The sequence below is a fragment of the Diadema antillarum genome, unplaced genomic scaffold (assembly GCF_040938485.1).
Source record: "Diadema antillarum isolate AM-2024a unplaced genomic scaffold, OU_Dant_1.0 scf00000057, whole genome shotgun sequence".
Classification (NCBI taxonomy): domain Eukaryota; kingdom Metazoa; phylum Echinodermata; class Echinoidea; order Diadematoida; family Diadematidae; genus Diadema; species Diadema antillarum.
The window spans coordinates 1,926,072-1,949,875 of NW_027270946.1; the positions used below are offsets into that span (position 1 = coordinate 1,926,072).

Below are 23,804 nucleotides of genomic sequence, written 5' to 3' on the forward strand. Positions count from 1 at the left end.
AACCCTCTCAAAAGGTGTTTGAATTAATCTTCCTACAAGGCGCATAATTCAGAGTCTGAACCAATAATTAAGGCACTTCTCAGTGTCCTAGAAGTAGCATAAGATGATCACAGCAGCTCCATTGCGGTAGGGAGTCTCTATAGTCAAACACGTCTTCCACGCGTAGATAGTTCTAACAAGGAGGTACCTCCTTGGTACTAACAACGAGCATCATATTCTCACAGAGTCGTTTGTTCTGCGTGTTTCAATAGTTTAATCATCGTTGTACGACAACAGAAAATAAGAGTTACATAATCTAGTCTATCGGGTGACGGAGAGCGGCTGAGCCGAAGCCTATTCAAAGAGCCGCGAATTTAAAAGGTCTGCAAAGCATTCCATGCGCACATAATAATATGCTCGTTCCATTGATCGGGGTATGTAAACACAAATTGGCGGCCGCTCCGAGCGAACGGCGACGCACGTGTGCTACACGGAACGAACACTCCTCGCTGAACGTTGCACTGTCCCGTTTCACGAGTTTATTATTGTGGTGAGTAGCCTCGCTCTGGCGAGTCGGCCAAGCATCTTACGTGCGCACCGTGGCATGTCTGTGCGAACTACGGAGTTGAACGTGATCTTGCGCCCGTGGAAGATTGCATAACGAGGCGGTGACACCTGACGGAAATAAGGGATATATACTCTACTTCAAGGATGAGATCAAGCTGAAAAGCTGTCACTTGTGAAGGCGAATTGGACCATGGGTCAGCGGCAGACAAGACAAAAAATTGAGCGGGGACTCAAGCTGTACCAGGCACGGAAATCTGAGCAAGCAGTGCACGAATGGAAGCGGGTGTTGTCCAAAGTGAAGGACCCAGAGCTACGCTTCACTGTGCTGGGGCATCTCGGACAGGTGTACGGCGAATGGGGGTTCGCCAGGGAGATGATGCACTACGCTGTCCAGCAGATGGACATCGCCTCCGAACTCGAGAGCGACGAACTGAAGTCGGAGTCGTACTTGAACTTGGCCAAGTCGAACGAGCGGCTGTGCGAGTACCACAAGTCGCTGTCGTATGCGCGCCACAGTCTGGCCACCGCTGGACAAGACTCCCCGCGGTTGGGGTACATCCACCTCGCTCTTGCTGCTTCCAACCTGGGCTTCAGCGCTTTCCGTGAAGCCCTGGAGAACCTGGAGAAGGCAGTGAAGGTTGCCATCGATACGGCGGACGAGATGCTGGAGTGTGAGGTCTACGGCTGGCTAGGCACCACCTACAAGGTGCTAAAGGACTACGATAGGGCACTCAAGTTCTACGTGAGAGCTCGAGAGCTGATCAGGTGTAAGGGGCAGGAATGGCCCCCAAGGATGAGGACTCACGCCTACCTTAACATGGCCACTGTGTACAGAAGCATGAGGAAGTTGGACATGGCAATGGATTGCGGGGAGGTAAGTTCATTGACAATATCAATTCAATCCTGTGATTTTCTTGCAATCTTTAATACTCTCTTGGCTTCCAGTTCTCCTCCAGGAGTTCTATCTCTCTCACCTCCATATACCTTTATTTTTCTTGAAAAGAAGCCAATCCTCGCTGGTTTGTAGTTACCAAGGCCCTTAAGGATAATGACGAATGCAAATGGGTAATTCTATTCTTGCAACTAAAGTTTGTCAAAAAAAAAGAAAAAAAGAAAAAGAAGGAGCGCCCTTGTATTCAACACTACTCAAATTGGACCGTATATGTGTTAGTATATTCAAAAACATTAATTCTATCGCCACATAGAGACACTGTTTTCATACTGATTCTTATTTTCTGCTCTCTATAAACGTACCTACAACTTCTCTTATTTCTCCACAAGCAAAGACTCGAGCAATTATTGTTTTCAATAAAGATATATGTAAATATCATTTATATATATATATATATATATATATATATATATATATATATATGACATATATATGCGTGTGTGTATTGTATGTACATAGCAGGTAAAAACGATAATATCTTACTTTATTACTTAACTGCTTTTACATTTTTATTTTCTATATACAGTATTATTTTCTGTACACGATAAATTCAGAAAACAAGAATCTTGAAACTTCAACCCTGTTTCGCCATGATGCAATGAATTACCACAGTTTTTTCCCCTATTATATCTGTTGAGAGATTACTAGTGTTGTGTCTCAGGTGTGTATGAGAGAGGGTGTGTGTGTGTGTGTGTGTGTGTGTGTCTTAAAATCCGAAAATAGCTGGAGGGTGTGATGCCGTGACTTGCTCGCTCCCTCGTTCGGTGGGGATTCGTCATCGCTAGGTACCACCTCCCACCGCCAACCGAGGAGGGCGTGGAGAAGGGCTGCGAGCGAAACCACTGTCATCATAAGCTGTCGCTAGCCGCGTAGTGACGTTATACCCGCACTAGATGAAATTTCTGCGGTAATTTGGTATACTATAGAAGTAATGTTGACAATTGGACTTTATGGAATCTCATTATATCGCAACTTCTGGCTCTGACTGAGACTGAAATGCAGAAATGTGTTTGCGTCAACGCGCATAAAGAAAGCTTCTAGTCTAAATCGAACCACCTATATTACTGGCACATTATACTATAGATTATGCAAAGATTCCATCATAATAGTCGTGACGTTCATCCAAACTGAACCAAATTGAAGATGATTTTATTCTATTTCTTTTTTTCTATTGATGACGTAAACTAAATGTATTGGACTTACGCTTCGAGATTTTCACAAATTATAAGAGGAAAATAGAGCTACTTCCCAGGAGACTGGTGCAGGCTCAGCGTTTTAGTCCTTGTTGTGTAAAGCAACAACCTGGTCACAAAGGAGCTCATGAAATGCGCATTTTCTAATTATTTTAGTGTAGCTGAGGAAAAAAATTAAACTATTCGACTCTGACATAAAGTGCAGTGATTCTCTCTACCCCCTCCCACCTTTTCTTACTCTGCTTAGTCCTACATTGATCAATTCGTAATGCAACAGATTTTATATCGTGTATTGTGTAGAACGAGCGAACGATTTGCACTGTTGAAAATGGATATCATGGCAATGATATGTTTTCATGTTGGTTGAATAGTACATTGCACCAGTGAATGAGAGGGGATTTACTTGCTCCCGAATCACCTTAGCGTTAATGCGTGTTTTCGTTCTTTTGTTGATACAAATATATACATAATTCTATTATGATAGCTGATGTATCCGTATGCAATGGGGGGGGGGGGGAGTGCGTGCGTGTGTTTGATTGCTTGTTTGTGTTGGAGTTGTGTATGCTGTGTATAGTATGTGTGTGTTTTCTGGGGCGGGGGGTAAACTGAAGATGTCGAATCGAAATCAAGATATGAATATACAGCGAGGACAACATCTTTATCACAAGGAACTGAACGTGTAATAAAGAAAATGCTAGGCGTGTGATTGATGTAATTATGATATAGAGAGGAAATATTAGAAAGCTGTATCTCTGCATTTTTATTTGAGGTCTACTGTAATCGATCGCGATAGATCACCTGGTGTCATTTCACCATATCACGCGTGTGTAGACAAGGGCAGGGGAGCAGGCCCCTCCCACCTCCCTGTGTAGATAAATGTGCAATGTTGACATGCGCTTCCCAATTTCCGTCCCTCGTATTACAAGTTGTGTGCTTTGACGCTTTTTGCGACAGTGCATTGAGGGTGTAAAGAGGGTAGGGGAAGGGGAAAAGGAGAGTGGGGGCGTGACCAGGTGTGTATTCGTCACCTTCTTCGGCGAGGCATCATCGGTGTTATAGTGGATGGTAGAGGTGAGAGGTTTGGACATTGCAATTTACTGGATCTGACGTGGAGTTGATGAGTGTCGATGAGATGTATTAAGGACTGGACTTTGTGGGCACCTCCGGTAACGCCATTGTATTAGCTGTTGTTAGTTTAATACGGAAAGTCCAATACTTAGAGAGGCTCTCAAAAATTTACAGTTATCCTTACCAACATAGATCGACCATGTGGCACATGAAGCTGGCAATAAGATTTTGATTTCTAGTTAACAAGACAGGGAGAGAGCGAGAGACAGACAGAGAGTGAGAAAGACAAACGGACAGACGGACTGACAGATAGGTAAGAAACACACATACACACAAACACGATGTAGTCTTGTACAAAGACATGCTTGATCTCGGGAGGTGGACTCCCATCTTCTTGCTCAGAGTGCTAGGTAAGGTCTTCGCAGGCAAGCGACGAAATGGCTTTCCAACTCGTCGAGCCCGCTCGTCAATGTAATGACCCTGATTGATGGGGCTAGAAATAGCGCTGTCAGCCTCTAATTGCTTGTCATCGCTGCTATTCGACGTCGTTCTTCGGTAACGTCATTATATCACTTGCTCCTGAAGTTCGTCGTTCGTCACGGAAAGTCCTAAAACTATGGGCAGTATAAAAAGGGGTCGGCGATGTCCTTTTTGATGTTTTGTTCTGTGCATGCGTTGACGAGTGGTGACATATTCGTCGGCCTACTCGTAACGACATCTGTAGTTACGATCGTGATAATTCTCGTCTTTGGGACCTGTTCGATGCAGATGGGGTGTCGTGTTCTCCGGACGCATTGTTCGGATGCCTGGGCCGACCGACGAACGGTGAACAATATGATGTGGTACTGACAGGTGACGATAAAGCATTTTTAGCTGGCCTAGCTTCCAGGCGGTGGGCAGTATACCAACATGTGTATCACAATCATGAGAAACTACTCAGACGTCCAGTGCCTTACTGCCCCTCCCTCCCTCCCCCCTCCCGAGAGATAGAGCCATGGATATATAGGCCTAGATTATAGAGATATAGGTATATAGATATAATTATAGATAAATAGATGGACAGATAGATAGAGACAGACAGAGACAGAGACAGACAGACAGAGGGAGAGAGATGAAGACGGCTGAATATGAAAATTGCCTGAAAGATACACTGTATGGCATCATGTTTGTTTGTTTGTTTGTTTTCCTGCCCGAGTCAGCCTTTTAACTTCTCTTTTCATTCTTCCTTTTCGGGAGTCATCTTTTCGATGGAACGCACCGTACCACATCTCCATCGACGCACCCTTTCATATCTCATTGACGCACCTGCTCTCCAGTGCCGCACCCTACCACAACTAATTGACGCACCGTACCATATCTCACTGATGCACCGTGGCCTTACCACCACTTATTGACACGCCCTAGTACATCTCTACTGACACACCCTATCACATCTCATTGACACGCGACTCCACATTTCCGTCGAAGCATCCATCCATCTCAGCTGTATTGACGTACCCTACCTACCACATCACCTTCGACGCGCCCTACAACATTTCCATTGACGCACCCTACCTGTCACATCTCCATCGACGTTCCTTACCACATCTCTATCGACGCACCTTGCCACCATTCATTGACGCACCCTACCACATATCTACTGGTGCGTCCTACATCTCATTGACACGCCCTACCACATCTCCATTGACACACCCTACCACATCTTCATCGACACATCGTACCACATCTCCATTGACGCAGTCTACCACATCTCATCGACGCACCCTACCACATAATTTCATTGATACGCCCTACCACATCTCCATCGACGCACCCTACTTTATCTCATAGACATGCCCTACCACATCTCCGTTGACACACCCTACCAATGTACCACATCTCATTGACGCACCGTAACACTTTTCCATTGACCCACCCTACATGTCACATCTCCATCGATGTGCCATCGACGCACCTTACTTGCGCACTTCATGTGCGTAAAGAGACTCTACATCGGGACACAAACTGCAACCCTTTCAAAGACGCGCCTTTCTCCATCTCAAGTCACGCGCTCTATACACCACTCCTCCCTCCTGACGCTGATAGTGCCTAATACAGTATTGATTGTTATTACTTGAGCATCGTTTTCAAAATGTTGGTCTCCGAGCGACGTAATTACTTAGCTTTCATATACATATGTAGCTGTACATCGAAAGATATGTTCGGTAAGGAAGAAAGTTATTCAGTATGTCTTCTAGTGGGAGATTCATGAAGATTCATTTACCCATGGCTTTCCACCAACAGGGCCATCGATTTTCTTCTTCTACGGATGAGGAAATTAGATTCGGCAGTGTATATACGGAATCGCCGTTTACCATGTCCAAGCCCGTGATCCTGGCAATCGCGCTAAATCCCTCGGCCAGTGACAGACGAGATTGCGTCGAATTTCCGTTATGGACGACGTTGACGATGGAAATTCCATTTCAATCCAGATTGGCGGCACCCGATTTAGAGGATCACGAAGGGACCGAGTAAAGGATATCACTCTAAGGCGCTGTTTGGATTTTTGGTAAATGAAATTGTTGCGCCGTCGTTATGTAATTGCAAATATGAAAACAATATGTAGGCTGAGTATACTGGAGTGAATAAAAGCAAGAGCAGTAATGCTGCTGTTGTTATTACATGTATAGCATGCAGTGAAAACAGAGGTGGTTTTCACTTTCAAGATATTTACAAAACAAAAAAAAAAAAAGCGAAACTAGCCCGATCCGTGACTTTGCAACAACCTTCAAGAACTCTTTCCACGGGACAAATTGCAGTTTGTTTTTCGTATTTATGTTGTGTGAAGAAAGAAGCTTGCATACAGTCAGTGGTGGCTCATTATTATGAAGATTCTCCCTTATAGTATTGATGATGTGTGTGGTGTCATTTGTAGGTAGGCAAAGACGCTGTAACTTGCAGAAGTCTGGGTCCACCTGTCATTCGTATTCGGCATCCGAGATGTTGCTTGCGTGGTGTTCGAATGCAGTAAGTCTCGAGAAAGTCTCGTAAGTTTCGAGATTACAACTTCATATGATATTAGTAACTGTACGTCTCCTTTTCTCAAGCGTGTCAACCAAGTCTGTATGAAGACATTATCCACACGCTATGTTGGTTATGTCGAACATACATTTCACAACACCACTTTTAATTCATGACTGATAGCTTAATTACCAGGAATGAGTAAGGCATTTCCTTGAGGTGATGCTGTAGGGGTCCCATGAGCGTGTTTCCAACTGCATTATCCCCAGATGACCCATAACAACTCTGGGTCGAATATTTTGATCGGTGCTATTTGGGTCAGGGACACCAGTTTCCTTTTTTTTCCTCTTCTCCTGAGGACACATTTATATATGCCATTAGACAGCTGAAAGGGAAATTGGTTTTCTACGCCACTTGGCAAGTTTGCACCTGGGGAATTGCGGAAAAATATCATATAATGATCAATGCTAACAGCAACTTCCTCCCTTGAAGCCATGGAAGGAAAGGGAAAAACAACAAATGGGAAATTGCATCCATTGCTATAGACATGTACTTCGGTGGTGTGATGTTCCGTGGAGCGATGCACACATCCGGTTCCTTTGAAATTGGAATTGTAACGTGGACTTGATGAACAAGGTGTCCTTGTTTTCATATTTTCATATGAAAACATAGAAGAGAGTTGTTGATGTTGATGTTGTTGTTGCTGTTGCTGTTGTTGTTGTTGTTGTTGTTGTTAATTACTCCAGAAGTGCCTTTATGAGGCAGACATCAAACTAACAGGAGAACAGAAACAATCATGGTGAATTATTGATGGTCGAATAGCACAACAAGTAGACTCTTTTCGCTCTATGATAGCGGGGGCACATACGTCTATATGCCGTTTGGGGAGTTCAAAAAGACTCTTTTCTTTTTATGTTGGATATAGTGTTAGCATTTTCCCGATGTGAGCCTTTCAGAACCTCTCAGTGGTCCAGCTTTAGATGTGAATGACTCAGGCCATTGATGGGACGACACCGTCGGAATTTGTTTGTGGTTAGTGAATGGCAGAAGATGGAATTAGAGAAATATCCTGATAATGTGTAGTTCATTTGTCGCAGCGACGGATGAGTTTGAAGTCATTTTCCGTGCCGACGGCTCCCTAAGTGAGGTAATGAACGTTATGCAGACGTATTTCTACACTTGCGATTCGTTATTTATCTTTCAAAATTTGTTTGCGTTTATATCATTACGCGGTGTGGCGTCGTGGAATATGAAACAGAGAATGGCGCAACCCTTTTCACCCGCACTCTCTTCTATCTTATCATAATTTTTTATCCGTCATCCTCTTTTCCATTAGTATGTCTGTCTGCCAGTCCGTCTGTCCATACATCTAGGCCTATCTAGTTGTCTGCCTGTCTGTCTTCGTTCTTTCTGTACACACAATATTCAGAAACAAAAGGAACCATGAAGAAATATATCTTGTATCGCATATTTTCTTGCATATTGCTATCCACAAATCACATCACTCAGCGCTCTGTCCAAAGTGCCAAGACTCGTCTGCGTAAGTGGCATCATTTCCTGGCGTTGGAAAGAAAGCGTTGCCGTTTTATGAAATTCCTTATCGCTAATGATCAATTATCATCCGAAATTGCATGAAGACAAATTCGCTGAGTTATCATCTACCTACATCGTTTGTATATAAAAGAAAAGATGAGCAAAATGTCGCCGCTAAAGATGAAGGGTTGCTTGTCCAGAGGGAGAGACATTGTGGCGCAGCGAGAGTCTATATATTTTACTCCTATAGGTGGCGATGAAGTAGGGGCGATACACAGTGGGACACCGTCCTAGCTTTTGAAGGATGATGTGTTTGAGAGATCACGCAGCTACCGCTCCATGAACATGATGAAGAAATCTTGCCCACATCCGTAGACTGTAAAGCACTCACTATTATAGTAGTAACTATATATTGTCATACCATGGAGCAGGTGGCTCCATAGTCATATACATTTCACTGGTGTCCAACCATTAACTAACTGAAGAAAAGTTACTAGCATTCATCAGGAAGGTAAACAGCGCAGTCCCCTTTTCCTTCATGTAAATCATGAAAAATTATGAGTCGTTAAAAAATATGCGGAATGCAGTTTTAACATTGCTGTCTGGACTGCATCAGGCATGATTTGATCTACCTCTCAGTTGATTTTTTTGCTCTTCTTGCTATTGTTGTTACATGTATTTCCGTATAAAGGGAAATCCACTTCAATTCCCATTACTTTTTTTTTTAGAAGTAGAGGATGTAATGTAACATAAATATCATAAATCAAAGAATCTACCATCTACTATGGAGTACTGCCCGCCTCTCTCATCGCTGTGGTGCGAAGTCAGCCATTCATGCTGCCACTCCCCAATTCAGCGAGCGTTTCTCCAAATCCGCCGTTGCCGTCCGATATCTGATTCAACCACTCCACTGCTGCAGCTAACACGGGAAAAATAAATGTTTTTTTTTTTACATTGCACTGCAGGTATTAAATATCTCTGCATATTTGCCGATTTTCATATCACCATCACTCCTTACTCATTTTTTTTTTTGGCAACTCTGCGTTCTCGTGTGTTATCTGATTATACGCGGTCCAAGCCACAGTCTCGCGACCCTTGTTTCTAGTCACACCCTACTAACACTTCTTTACCACCCCCCCCCCCCCTCCATTAATGCGGCCAAACTGCTGGTGAGAGCACTGCCCACGTATATTCGTTCGGAACAAGAGAATAATCATAATTTGTGAATCTGCAGTCGTAGTGTGACGTCGCGAGTTTTTCAAGCTCTCCACCCGTTTAGGGGAAAACCCAGAAGAAACTGAGATCATTGAATATCGATGAATACGATAGACTCTGGAGATGGATTTTGAAATACTTGATATGACCCTCGGAAGACAAATCGTTTTTTTCTCGTTAAATTCGCAAATTATGCGATCAAGATGTCCACGAGACGAGATTTCGAAATTTGTGTTACAGAAGAGAGACAATGTAACGCGTTACGAAGTATCAGAATATCAAACTGTGAAATGATACAGATAGATAATTGACGTTTAAAGAAAGTGTATTCAACTCTTGGTAGAATTTATTCACGAATCATAAACTTGACAGTGCTATTTGTTCTTCTTGTGACTTTCCCATAGTATTGAGATATACTGAACACCGCTATGAGAGTTACATGATCTCCCCCCCCCCCCCCCCCCCCATTTTCACGAATGGTCCAGTCCGTATGCATCGCATGAATGTCCTGCACCCATTTTTGTTTAGTTCCCTCCTCTCATTTTGCTGCCGTTTCCACTCGATGACGCATCAGAGTAAATACATCGCAAATGTGTGACATGTTAGGGAAAAAAAAAAAGAAGAAAAAGATTAAAAGAAAGGGGAGACCGCGTCCCCGAAAAAGAGAGAAATTTGGGGCAGTTACCCTGAAATTGCATGCTGAGAGCCACGCACGAAACTGCACTGTCGGCAGGTCTAAAAGAACGACTTTTCATTCATAAATAGCCACCCAAATTACGTCTTCGTCCTTGCGGCTGCTGTTTTTCCCCCGCTGTCTGAAGAGAATGAAGAAATGGATAAACAGTTGAATATGCCTTTTTCACCCATCAAAGCACTATAATGAAGGGGGGGGGGGGGTAGTTACATTGGTCCAGTTCTCCGCCGCTACTTGCAATCCACGGGTGTTTTTTTTTTCACTCAGCCTGTACGTTTTCTTTTCTTTTCTTTTCTTTTCTTTCTTTTTCTTTACATGCAGGGTTTGCAATAGAACGGTCGCTGTGCAATGTGTGTGTTAGTGGCATTGAAACACATCATGCAAAGAAACAAATGGATTTGACAAAATAGAATCATACATTGTTGCATGTTTTCAATCGACTTCAGCCACTTATTTTTAAATTGTATGGGAGAGATTTAGTAAGAAGGGGAATCTATAGACACTCGATGTTTACTCAACTACACAATACTCAAGATTTCTCAACTGGGTACTGCAATGAAGTGGAACCAATGAGCAGAAACTCGTTTTCTTTTTTCCTTTTTTTGTGGGGGGGGGGGGTCATGAAGTGAAAGAAAGAGGATAGTTCAGTGACATAGTTATCGAAATGAGACGAATTCTATGAAGATATTTTTTTTCAGTAATTATGACAATTTGGATTAGGAAGGCCTACGGTCATCTAACGTAGCGTGCATTAGGTCCTTTAGGGCCTATACAACAATAATGATAGTAATAGTGATGATGATGATTATGATGATGATAACGTCAGTGTTATTATTATCATTACTGTTATTGTTATTATCATTATTATTGTTATTATTATAATTATCATCATCATCATCATCATATCATCATAATCATCATGATTAATACTACTATCATTGGTACTATAGTAGTAGTAATAGCAGTAATAGTATCACTATTCTTGTTATTGTTATTATCATTGTTATTATTACTATTTTTATTATCATCATTATTTCTATCTTTTTATCACAGTAGTACACATGTCGATTGTGTAGGACGTACACATGTCATTTCATTCTAAGATGCATCTCTTTGTCTGTTTCGAACCCGTCCATCAAGTTCATAACTTCACTGCACTTAGGAGCAATGGAGAGTGGTCTGGTGGACGTGCCGTGCATGCAATCTATTACACCCCGGTCCCTATTGTCATCCACATAATTAATTCAGCAAGTTTTGTCTTGATTTGTCTTTACGTCGATACTATGCACCACATGAGAGAAGAAGGTAGTCTTTGTACAACTGCATTTCTTAAAACTTTTCGAAACAAGAAACCAAAAACAAACAGACAAAACAAAACGATGGAGAATATAGGCGAAGGTGATGTTTTCAAGACGGTCTGTACACCACGAAAGACTGGTAAACAGAGCAGAGAAGCAAAACCAGACGACCGACAGAAAGTTTTAACGCAGTCAGACAATTATGAACAAGGTTGCCATGGCCATGGCAGCCATGATGAGTCATCGTAGATCGCGTCTCAAAGAGGCGGCAAATGGCAAAAGAGTTGTTCTGGTAGCGTTACCTTAAAGTCGCTCCCGAGAGGCTATTTATTTTGTAAGCCTTTTTTAAAAAGTCGCCAGAAATCAAATTGGAAAAATACGCACTCACGCGGTATCCTCCAAATGTATAATTATGTTCTCACATGCCATCCTACGTCGAGGACGTCATTCTTTGTTCTCGTGATCGTTCGGGAAAGTTTCAAGAAAGTTTGTTTCTATTGTTGTTTTTCAATGAGGCGAAGGTGGGGGGGGGGCTTTGATATAGAGACATCAAATCACATGACCCAGAGTCATGAACACAATCACAGACAGTTTTTGGCTGCCTGCCGTGCGCCTTGTTGGAATCATTAGGTAGCTTTTAAACAGTCTTGACAGCCTCATCATTCGTATGATTTTCCCCGAATATTTCATCTGATTGTTTCGCTCTTTTGCTCGTGTCTTCTTCCGCCGAAATATTTTTCCTTTGATGAAAGAAGAAAAAAAAACCCGTGAGTGCAAAGTGATGCTGTTAGCGCAGCGCAACCGACATCACCTATTCATTTGCCTAGCTTGGAATATAAGCTCTTAGGCCTCTCTTTCTCCTTCTCACCCTACGTAATTGTTAGAGAAGAGGAAGCGAGGAAAGGCAAGAAAGAGAAAAGTATGAAATTGATGTCACTTTATCTTTTGATGGGCTAAAAATGGTATCGAGCGAAATATCTGTGATTTTGACGGCGAGTTACTAATGTCATTTCAATGAATTCGTCTGCCAAAGTCGGCGCGACGTTTCATTCGCCAACACAACAGCTTTGTCACCGTCTCGAAAGAAAATCAAGAAAGTGACAACATGTCTGTTAGATCCCCCCCCCAACCGATAACTGATAAGTTGAGTCACCTCCTGCAACTCTTGACCTCGTTTTCTTATCATCTATCGACTACATAACTCTCTTTCTTTTCATGTTACCTTTACCAAAGCTAACAAATCATTACTCATACTCTCGCTTTACAACCTATGTGAGTGAAGTTGAGCCAGGGTATCCACAACATTTTTCAAACATGATCCCAGCCCCTTTCCACAATGAAGGTTGTGGGGGGGGGGGGGGTACCGTCGCGTAATGTCTTAATTTTTTACTCAGCCTCTCGAAATGACTATGTTAGATTGAAGTATGTCCTAAAATTCCCTTGTTTCCACTTTAGGATAAAATAAGTCGGTTATAGTTTGTTATTTCGAAAGTTCGTTATTGTGAAGGTTCGTTAATCCGAAAAAGATATAAGGTTCCTTATTACGAAGATTTGTGAATCCGAAAATGAAATATGGTTCGGTATTCCGAAGGTTTGTTCATCCGAAAATGAAATAAGGTTCGTTATTCCGAAGGTTCCTTAGCACGCACCGTCTTTTCATTTTCGGATTAACGAACCTTCAGAATAACGAACTTTCGGATTAAAAAACTGTAACCGATTAATCATCTTGAAGTCAAGTGACTTCTGGTTCCCGATATTTGCTCTTGCGACAATTGCTCCAATGAAATATCTGCATGCCAAGCCAAACATAAATTATACCCACAAACATAACCCTATAGGCCTAATCCTGATCCTCATATCAAACTGAATCTAAAACTCTATCACAACTCTGAACCTAATCCTAAGTCCATGGTGAGACCGGAGTATCTGTCGCAGGAGCAAATGTGTCACCGTCATGCGATTGTGAATTACATAAAGCTGTGAAGATATTGATTTCCAGTTTCCAAAGTTCAGCCAAGCAGATAGAAAGGAAACACTATCGTCATATTCAATGAATGTTTAAAATTGGCTGCAAGCCAAAACATATTTCTTTTGATATTCCCAGTAATTTGGAAGTAGGACTTAACTTCATGAAATCTATAAGCGTTATGTGGTCTAGATAATCTGCTTGCTGTCTGTACAAATGCAAGTTTCAGTTTGTGACGAATGATTGAGGATTTTAATGTTTAACCTATCCATGAACAGACTAGTGTCTATTTTTGGTTGGGTCTTTAACAACCGAAACGAAATAATAGGAGTGGCTCTTATGTATGTCTATCATGAACTTACGGGATATGAACGAGACAGCGAGGACTGTAATAAACTCGTTCATATAAACATTAGTCTTCTATTTTGGCCAAAATGACCCAGGGTTCGTCACGAAATCAGAGTGCCTCCAACGTAATCAAATCAATAAGCCAAACGTGGCTTGATATCATACCGTGCATATCTCCCTCAATTTTCACCGAATTTTGAATGCAGCTGACCTATTCGGCCTTAGGACTGTAGGATGTCGAGTATGGAATTCTAGATTAATAAACGTTCTAGTTAAATGAAATAAGAATGCATTATACATATCGTCCTATTTACGTCAGTTCTGAAAGGCATGTTTCGGCAACAATATTGAAGTCATTAGTCATGCCTTGGAGTAAATATTTGATGCTTCTCAATCTCATACGATATTGATGAATTATTTCATACTAAAACGTCAGACTATAATTATAGTATATCCATGCAGCTGAAGATCATGTGTTAGCTCCATGATGGTTACATTTGACATGTTTGACAAACCAAAGCAAAACATAGGTATGAAGGCAATGAAGAGCGAACACAAACGCGCGACTCTTGTATAGGTACAAATAAAAGCTGTATATCACGTCGTCCCATACGAAGCTGTGGAATGGGAGGCGAATGGAGACAGTCAGAACGAGAAAGTTTTCTGTCTGTGTGTTATAGTTTCCGTAACCGTAAGTGTGCAAAGAAAAACCTCCTAAGGAAATAGAGAAAGAGAGTGACGTAGGCAGTCAGAGACAAGCGTCTGGACAAACGAGTTTGATTGAGCCTTTTCAGATGCCGTTATTTCTGTTTCGTTCAATTGGATAATCATGATAATCCCAGAAGCGGCTAATCCATTTCCGATACTTTGTGGTATTCCAGAGAGAGCGAAATCTTTAGCGTCGCACGGCTTCGCGACAGATAAAGGAAGATGACATAACATTTGGAATGGTCTTTACACTTTTAAAATAGAGAGTTTCTTGCCTAGCTACTTAGGTGTTTACGCTTCATGCGAGTTCGCACGTAAAAACTCTCTGAAGGGGACTCGAAACTGAAAACTAATTGCTGACTTTCGCTCATGCATCGTAATCAGACACAGGCAAGTCGTTGCCAAACATCCTTATCGTGTTGTACGAACAAGCGACCGATCATCATCATCAAAAACAAAAAACAAAAACAAAACCTCAAAACAAACTGTTGATGGGTAGATAGCTATTTGAAATAAAAGGGCAAGTCCATCAACGCACGTGTCATCTAAGATTAACAATAAAAATTTCGTCTGGCTGGTAGAAGTTTAGGAGTACAGGTAGTTTCATAAGCACGGGTACACAGAGACAAGTTTCTCGCAACAGGCACGTTTCTTAATACACACACACAGAACATACACTCCCACAATCACACGCACGTTTTTCTTCTAACACACACACAGACACACACACACACACACACACACACACACACACACACACACACACACAACACACGCACACACAGTATATCTCCCCATAGAGAAGATCACTTCGGATAGTTTGAATATTGTTTGGAGCAATGAACCCAAGTGTCAACGTAGGGCGAGTGGAAACGCTCATGATGAATGTCGACGCCAGCGAGCCTTCAAAGAAGAAAGAGAAGAATGTCGTATGTGACTGATGTCAGAAGATAAAGGGACATGTCGACCTACGGGCCTCTTAAAATGCAAAAGAAAAAAAGACATGAAAACAAAACATCCGTCTTTACGCGTTGATGGAGTTGCTAACAAAATACCCCTTTCATGTTTTATACATGAAAGGTCACTTGTTCGTTTTTTCTTCTCTCTGTGCCTCTTCTGACGGTATGTGCCTATAACTCCTTTTTCTACATGATTCCAGACAACCTCCTCCTGAAATCTCTTTTTTTTCTCTCTCTCTGTCTGTCTATATATGTGTGTGCGTGTGTGTGTGTGTGTGTGTGCGTGTGTGTGTGTGTGTGTGTGCGTGTGTGTGTGTGTGTGTGAGAGAGAGAGAATGTATAGAAATTTGTCAATACTGAAGAACACTATTCCTTTCAATTTTCATTGGCTTAGAACAGGGAGGTGGGTGACGTCAAAGTGACATGTTTTTGTCAATTTAGCTCATTATGGCTTCTGATGCTGTAGAGTTGTAGAAGACGTTTTAGTCTTCATCGCATTTTGTGTTATATTATATTATATTATATTATATCATATTATATTATATTATATTATATTATATTATATCATATTATATCATATTATATTATATTATATTATATTATATTATATTAATTTATTATACTATATTATATCATATTATTAATATATTGTATTATGTTATATCATATCATATTATATTATATTATGTTATATTATATCATATCTTATCATATTATATTATATTATATTATATTATATTATATTATATTATATTATATCATATCATGTTATGTTATAGTAGAATATGACAGTGATACACTTTAACTCGATATCTAGGTAAACTCAAGAACACCGCTCGCGTCTTATCGAAACCGTCCACGCTATAAATTTATACCAATGAGCACTAATCTTATAAATCTGGCCTGTCACTGGCAGGGAGGTATCTGTGTGTGACGAGCTCTTATCTTCATCGTGCTTATGGTGTCTGACCTTAATCAGAGCACAAGTTCGGGGTCAAGTCCGGCGACGGGGTACAAGGGTCGGTATACTGTCCGCTCATGTGGAATGTCTGTATCTCTTAATTTATTGTAAATGATGATTATAATAGTGCCCTATTTATACACATTCTTTAATTCTCGGTTGGTTTCTTGCGTCAAATTCTCCGCGTGCCGTTGTTTATGTTGTCTTATTTGTTGTACTCTTTTTTTTTCTTTTTTTTTTCTTTTTTTGGGGGGGGGGGGGGGGGGGAGTCGGGGTCTGAAATGTAACTCTACCTCTACCCGGGATGCCGCTAATGTTGCCATCTGTTTTTTTCAAGGTGCCTTCCAGCCCCATAAAACGCAGGATCTATCATGTGCGTCATCTATCATTTTAATTTCATCATCATCAACATCTTCTACTTCTTCTTCTTCTTCTTGTTGTCATTATGATTACTACTTTTTCAATCATCACTGTTCGCATATCATAGTATTGTTAATTATTATTATTATTATTATTATTATTGTTCGTATGTTATTATTGATCAATATCAATAAAGTTATAATTCGTGTTGCTGTTATCATTATCTTTACCATTATCATTATTTTCTGTCGTTCTCTCGAGTTTTAGCTTGATATGAAAACAAGAGCAAACACAGCAACCCAATCATTTGAAATGTCACTTCTCCCATCTCTCCCTCCCCTCTCACCTCGACACATCCATCTCTCATACCCCCATACCTTGGACCTATACGAGATCTGCTGATCATTCCCTTTAAGATTATCAATATCGTAGCCCGCGCAATTAGGCGCATTATCAGTGCATGAAAGGAGGTTAATAGGGTTATTCCAGGCATTTTTTTCTCTAAAGCGAATATTACAGGCGGTGTAGCAGAGACCAGCCGCGGGTAAAGGCATAATCAACGAGCATATTACGCCAGTAATCTTTACTCAGGCATGTGTTTTACATCCTCGAGAGGTTAAATGATATTCCCCCACCCTCATTCCTCCTCAAGTTCTCCTTCCACGAACGTCCCTACCATCAAAATCAGTCTTCAATTTTTCTTTCTACCTTACCTATATGGAGGTGAGACGTCACCTCCCTGCCTTGATACTAATACATATGATTATAAGTATTAGCCTATATCTACAACTCTCCCCTCCCCTACTCTCTTTCTATTTATCTATCTATTTATCTGTCTATCTCATGATATATTTATGTTTATGATATACATAGAATTAATATGCGTATGTAATGTTTGTATCTTTGCGTGTCTGATTAGGAGCGCGCACGTTCATTTCAAACCCAGAGTCTTGAAGCTGTGAATTTACTTTATTTTATTTTTTATGTCGTCCATTCATCCTCCTAAAATCCATAAATCTACACAATTTCCTGTATATAAATCATTGAGAAGAAAAAAAAACCAGTCGTACCACATGCAATAATAAATATCTAAAGTGTTACGTTTGCTGATCGACAACTTTGGTGGCTGCTTGCACCACTCTAGTGTTGTCCGACGTTGCTATGGAGGTATCGGTGGGCTCCAAGGTCCCCCATAGTGAAATTGATGTAGAAATCGATAAGTTCCTCATATCTCCCTGTTTTCTGCAAGTCGAACCATGTCCGACCAGAAGGATGAGAGAACCCAAAAAAAAAAAAAAAAATCCATCATTTCGTCCTGTTCTCTCTATCTTCTGCGACAGAAGGGTAAATATGAAAAACAACAACATATACCTTGGAAACTATGAGAAAGATGAATTCGAACATTTTGCCATGGATGCGGCGATGGAAAAGAATTAACGCAATTCTACAAGCAAAATCGTATCGTTATACATTCAACACCCGATCATAATAACTGTACATTGAAGAAAAGATAGAAAACTCTTAGCTTATTCGTAGAAATCAAGGAGAACCTCACCCATTTTAGTAATCATACAGTAGAGGCCTGGTCACCACTTCCTAATGGTATCTAGAGCACTGTGACCATCGCGTGCAGTTACGCGTGGCGTAATTTGGCACGTATACAAATTCTGAATCCTGAGTTGCTGAGATTTCCGTTTGATTTATGCCATTGCTGCGAAGGTATGTACACGAGAGCGCGAGTAATTGTCATCGTCTAGCAAAACTGTCGTAAAGAAAATGTAACTAGGCCTACTTTATAAAGTACAGGGGCTTGTACAAATACATTTCTTGATGTCTTCCGTCCATTTACATTCACTTTCACGGGCAAGGCTCTTACGCTGCAGTCATTCATAACTTGAACGGTCGCAAAGCACGTAATTGCCATAACCCCATGACTGGCATGGCATACATAAGGAGTATAGGGGGGCAAATTGTATTCGCTTTCTCATTGAAGAAAAAGATGTATATTATAGAGACGTGCTTCTATCTTACTGTGTCACCGTGATTAACCCTTTACAGCTCGTTTCCGTGACCACCAACCCGGTTTGCCACACGGTCCGGCTTAAGACGGTGCCCCAAGCGCACAATACTGCACATTCAGCCCGATCGTGTATGGAATGCCTCGCCAATAAATTCCCTTCCATGACGGCATGAAATCAAATTAGGGATTTTATATTCCAGGAATGTTAATGTCACGAATTGAAAACTGAAGGTATAGACTCTTGCCAAGACCGTTGCACAATGTGAACATTGAGCTCAATGCAAGCATGGAACTACTATGCTAGTAGCTCCATGATGCAAGCCTCCCGACATTTTTTTTTTTTTTTTTTGTCGAGTGCCCTACTTCTGTTTTTGCACTTTACTCAGCAAACAAGCGCCGTCGAACTGCATAATGTGTTATTTGTTAATACTCCAAGCTTATGTGTACTCTGAAATCTTCTTTTTAATGTAAACAAACATGTTGGCAACTATATGACGTTAGAGTATTCCAGCCGATTCCAGGCTGTAGGATATATTTCATTATGATAGAAATTGTGCATTTGCCTTCTAAACATATATATTTCGATATTACATGATTTCCCTGTCAGTGATCCTTAGACGGCAGGATGATTTGTGCCAAGCGAAATCGAATAAAACTCAATGTTTACGGTCGCCAGCTGCGTTTTCGTGTAATATACGTATTTGTTGGTGAAACAATCCACGAATATTAAATCAAAGCATTGTCTGGCAAATCGGCGCAGCTCGACGAGTCAGTAGTTAAATGTCATAAAATCATAATCCCACAGGCTCCTTGAGTGGAGAGGCGACATACAGTACGGAGGCCTCCGTTTCATTGACGTTTTACGAACATTTATCTGTCGTTGCATTAATCATTTTTTCTTCTCCATACGCTCAGAGATGATGACAATTTCCACTTTGAGTCCCGTGAAATTTTACACGTGACAAAGGTTTACACGAGTAACAAATTCTAGATCGAAGAAATAGTGCGTTTGCAAAGAGATCGAGATGAGATCGAGGGAGAGATCGAGAGCGGGGGGGGGGGGGATGGGAGGGGGAGAATGAAAGAGAGAAAAGAATGGAGGATGGAGAGGGGAAAAAGATTTTTTTTTTTTCCTGAAGGAATGAATTGTATGAACCGCGAGGAAAATTGGGTTCAATAATACGAAATTTGTTCAAAAGACTGACAGTTGTTCTTATAAACTCATCATTAACCCGCATATAACTTACATCGGATAATTATGCTGTTTGTTCGTGTATGTAGCCTTTATCTCTATTCTCCTTTTAAAAAAACAACAAAAACAAAAACACCCATTAGAGTCACATTTACATCAGATAAAGACTCGCGATAATTTTACAGGGCTTCTCAATTTTTGAGGGGTTATTATAGGATAAAAATGACTCTATAGTGTCAGGGGTAAGCAGACCATTTCAGCTCCATGAGCAGACAAAGGTATCAGTTACTGTTGCAGATCGCGGTTTGTTCGATTGCTTGTGATGGTAATATTTGCTCGGCAATCCAATCTTCATTATGCCATCTGGATTAGCCTTTATCTGTGGGGGTAATTGGGCTGTTTATCAAGAGATAACGACTGTCATTGTAAGAGCACTCTCCGTGTCAAGCAAAATGTACGGAATGAGCTCGGGGGCCCCCGATCGACCGTCATGCCCCGAGCCATGACAGAGTGAACTCAAACCTGTACATTATGGAGTAGATGGTGTTGTTGACGTAAATTTCGTATTGTTGTCGTTTTTAGTGTTGTTGTTGTTGCTGGTATCATTCTAATGTGGGGGGGGGGGGGGCAAATTCTATAAGATGATGCGTCGTCAGTTTAATGTGATCTTCATCTTTAATAAAAACATCGTTCTCCCCCAAACGGCTGCCATTATTATGATCGGCATCCAGTACCCATCAATGCTACGGGGTCATTCAAATGGACGTGGTAGACAAAACAGCTTGTTCAAGGATGTTCGAACCCAAGACTCACCGTTTGAAGAGCACAGGGCCCCATTCTCTGCACCACATTGCTTCTTGTAAAGACTAGTCTGATATCTAGACGTAAGACGGAATCTCCAGCTACCCTTCGAAACATATTATATTACCTAACCGGTCTTCACCTTCTTTCAATATCGAAATGTTTGTCATTATTTGTGAAGTTCATATCGAGTTAAAAACGTAAATCTATCAATCAACAACGATGAATCGCCTTTCAGAAAGGGAAGGGCCTGTTGTCCGTGAGCTTGCTCGCTCTTTGCTTTGATTGTTCTGCAGGAATACAAACAAGTGATTGCGAAGTCATGACGTATATAACACCGATTTCACGCCAATTTGTTAATGGCCGAAGTATTTTGTATTGGTGTTTTCTGTTTGCACGCCTACGCATAGGAGTGTCCCTCTCGTGCTTTTTGGTGTAGGTTGGTTCTTCTGCCCCCCCCCCCCCTTTCTCTCTATATATATTTTTTTTTCTCTCTCTCTCTCTCTTTCTCTGTCTCTATCTCTCTCTTCATCTTCCTTTCCTCTCCGATATCTTCCTCTTCTCTTCCTATCCCTCTCCCTCCCACTCTCTTCTTCTTCTTCTTCTTCTTCTTCTTCTTCTTATCCCTCTCCCTCCTACTCTCTTCTTCTTCTTCTTCTTCTTCTTTCCCTTCCTTCATTCTATTCCATGCATTCTTTCTTCTTCTTTCTTTCCTTCCAGTCTTTGCATCCTCCCTCTTTCTTTTTCTTTTTTCTTTCCTTCCTTCTATTCCTTGCACCCTCTTTTCTTCTTCTTCTACTATAGGCCTTCTTCTTCTTCTTTCCTTCCTTCTTTTCCTTACGTCCTTATACCACATATGTAAATGGGTAATTTTTGTGCACCTTTACCCGTTTAGGAGGATTAATGAATGGATTGCAGAGGATGGGAGAATAAATGAACTTCCATGAACGCTGAAATGATATAGTTACGGGAACCGGGAAATGTCTACACACAGTAAGACTGTTGCCTGTTTGTACCAGAAAGATTCCCATCTCCCCTGCGGGAACTTTGTTGCATAAAAGCAGTTGTTTTAACCCCATTTTCTTTTGAAAGATCAATCAGAAAGAAAAAGAATAGATGCGGATATTCAGCAAGGGAAAGGCTGCATTTTTTTTTTGCATAATACAGTCAGCGGTCCTCGAGTCACTGCCACGATCAAATGCTGCAAAGGTAATACGGCCTGACACATTTGGTTTTTCTTCTGTTTGCAAATTCAACGAGATTTGATATTGTTAAACAAAGTTTTCAGATCGAAAGACGAAGGGTTAGTTCGCTCAGCATGACTTCCGCCGAATGGTATCTTGGCCGTGACCCCGCCCTGTCTTGCCCGCCAGGATGTCATCTGGACACTGTTAGCACTCCGCATCCCCCCTTTCGAAAATAATAAAACTATAGGGCCTAATTTCTTTCACTGGAAGTACGTTTTCACACGCAGGCACAAACACCCGTCTTCAAATACACACATATAAAACTTCTTTTAAAATGATATTCTTATTCGAATTCCGTTTGATGTCACCATCTTTTCTACAATGTTTTCACATTGTTCTCATATCGTTTTCATAATCGTTTTCACAAGTACAAACATTCACCTTGATCAACGTGATCGAACTGAAAATCTGCTTGATCGAACGAAATAGACAAATATTGGCCTAAAGGACGCACACACTCGCGCGCGCACACATACACACACACTCACACGCACACACAACCATGCACACACTCAAACATGCACTTACTACAGACCCGCGTTTTGTTCTGTGTTATAATGATTCAAGTTGCATCTTCGTTTGCGATTGTCACGGAGCCGATATACCCTTCAAAGAAATACTGTGGTGAAAATGAAATAAAAGAATACTTGGTCGGGACGATATGGCAGGGGAAAAAAAATGATTCAGACTAGAAAAATTGTCTTCTATAGATTTGCTTCCAAAGCATAAATACTTCTCTATCTACGTACTGATGTACGCTTCACTATGTCTTCCAGATGTAATTATTGTAGTTTCTTACCTTTTCCCTTTTGACAGAAACTCGTTTAGAATATGCGTCATTCCCGTTCTATCTTGCGCATTGGAAAATAAGAAAATTCGATAGGGGGTGATACAGAAGCCAGCCTTGAAGTCTGAATAAATATAGCAATCAGGTTGTAGTGATGAGCGAAGATGAATAAACCTCCTTTTGGGGAGGTTTCTGATTCTTGATGCAGAGAGAGCTGAAATATCAATCATGAACTGCGAGTAGAACAGCAAACAGTGTCATCCCGCCATGAACATGGAGACCTTAAAGGCCGCAGTCAGCTCTCATCCCAAATTAGAATATCACGGTATATAACTACAAGTGATATTTCTCACGTCAAATGAGAAAGCTCTTCATAATTTGTAATGTTACACTAAATAAAAATCCTAAAACATCATATTTTCCCTTCCTTGGATTATCAAGGCTATTAATTTGATGTAATGACGTCACATCGGGATGGAAACAAAAAAAAGTAAATTTCTCACAAATGTGACCTCTCGTGTGGTGTCATGTCTGAGTGATTTAATGTTGTTGTTTTTTCTGTTGTCGTTCTTTCACGAATTAAAAACTGCATCGATGAATTACGATACTTAAAATCATTATTTAATTACCCTGGGCTGTAGATTGCAAATAGTAATGGTAAAAGGAAACAGACTGTATGCTTGTTGCTCTGTCCGTCACCTCATTTTCCACTTTCTCATGATGCTAGGATGTTGGGGGAGGGGGTGGATGGCATTGCCTGGTCAGTTTTAGGAGCACTCTTCCCCCACTGTTTCACTCCACACTGTGAACTCCACACGTTTCAATCTTTTACAGTTTTCATAGTAGTATCATAGTAGGATGTATCGTACATGTAGTGTTGCAATATAGTTGCAGTCGTAGTTTTAGCAATTTCACAATAAATCCTAAAATATAAAATATAAGGAGATATCACTATT

At 41.1% G+C, this 23,804-nt stretch overlaps 1 protein-coding gene across 1 annotated transcript in view; it reads left to right on the forward strand.

Annotated features, from left to right (window-relative positions):
* The first annotated feature begins 570 nt into the window (after positions 1-570).
* The window catches only part of LOC139715921 (43 kDa receptor-associated protein of the synapse-like), a 108,097-nt gene continuing 84,863 nt past the window's right edge, over positions 571-23,804 (forward strand). The window contains exon 1 of the mRNA XM_071627473.1: positions 571-1,420. Within this exon, the coding sequence (XP_071483574.1) occupies positions 737-1,420 (684 nt within the window). The 5' untranslated portion in view covers positions 571-736. The remainder of the gene's footprint in view (positions 1,421-23,804) is intronic.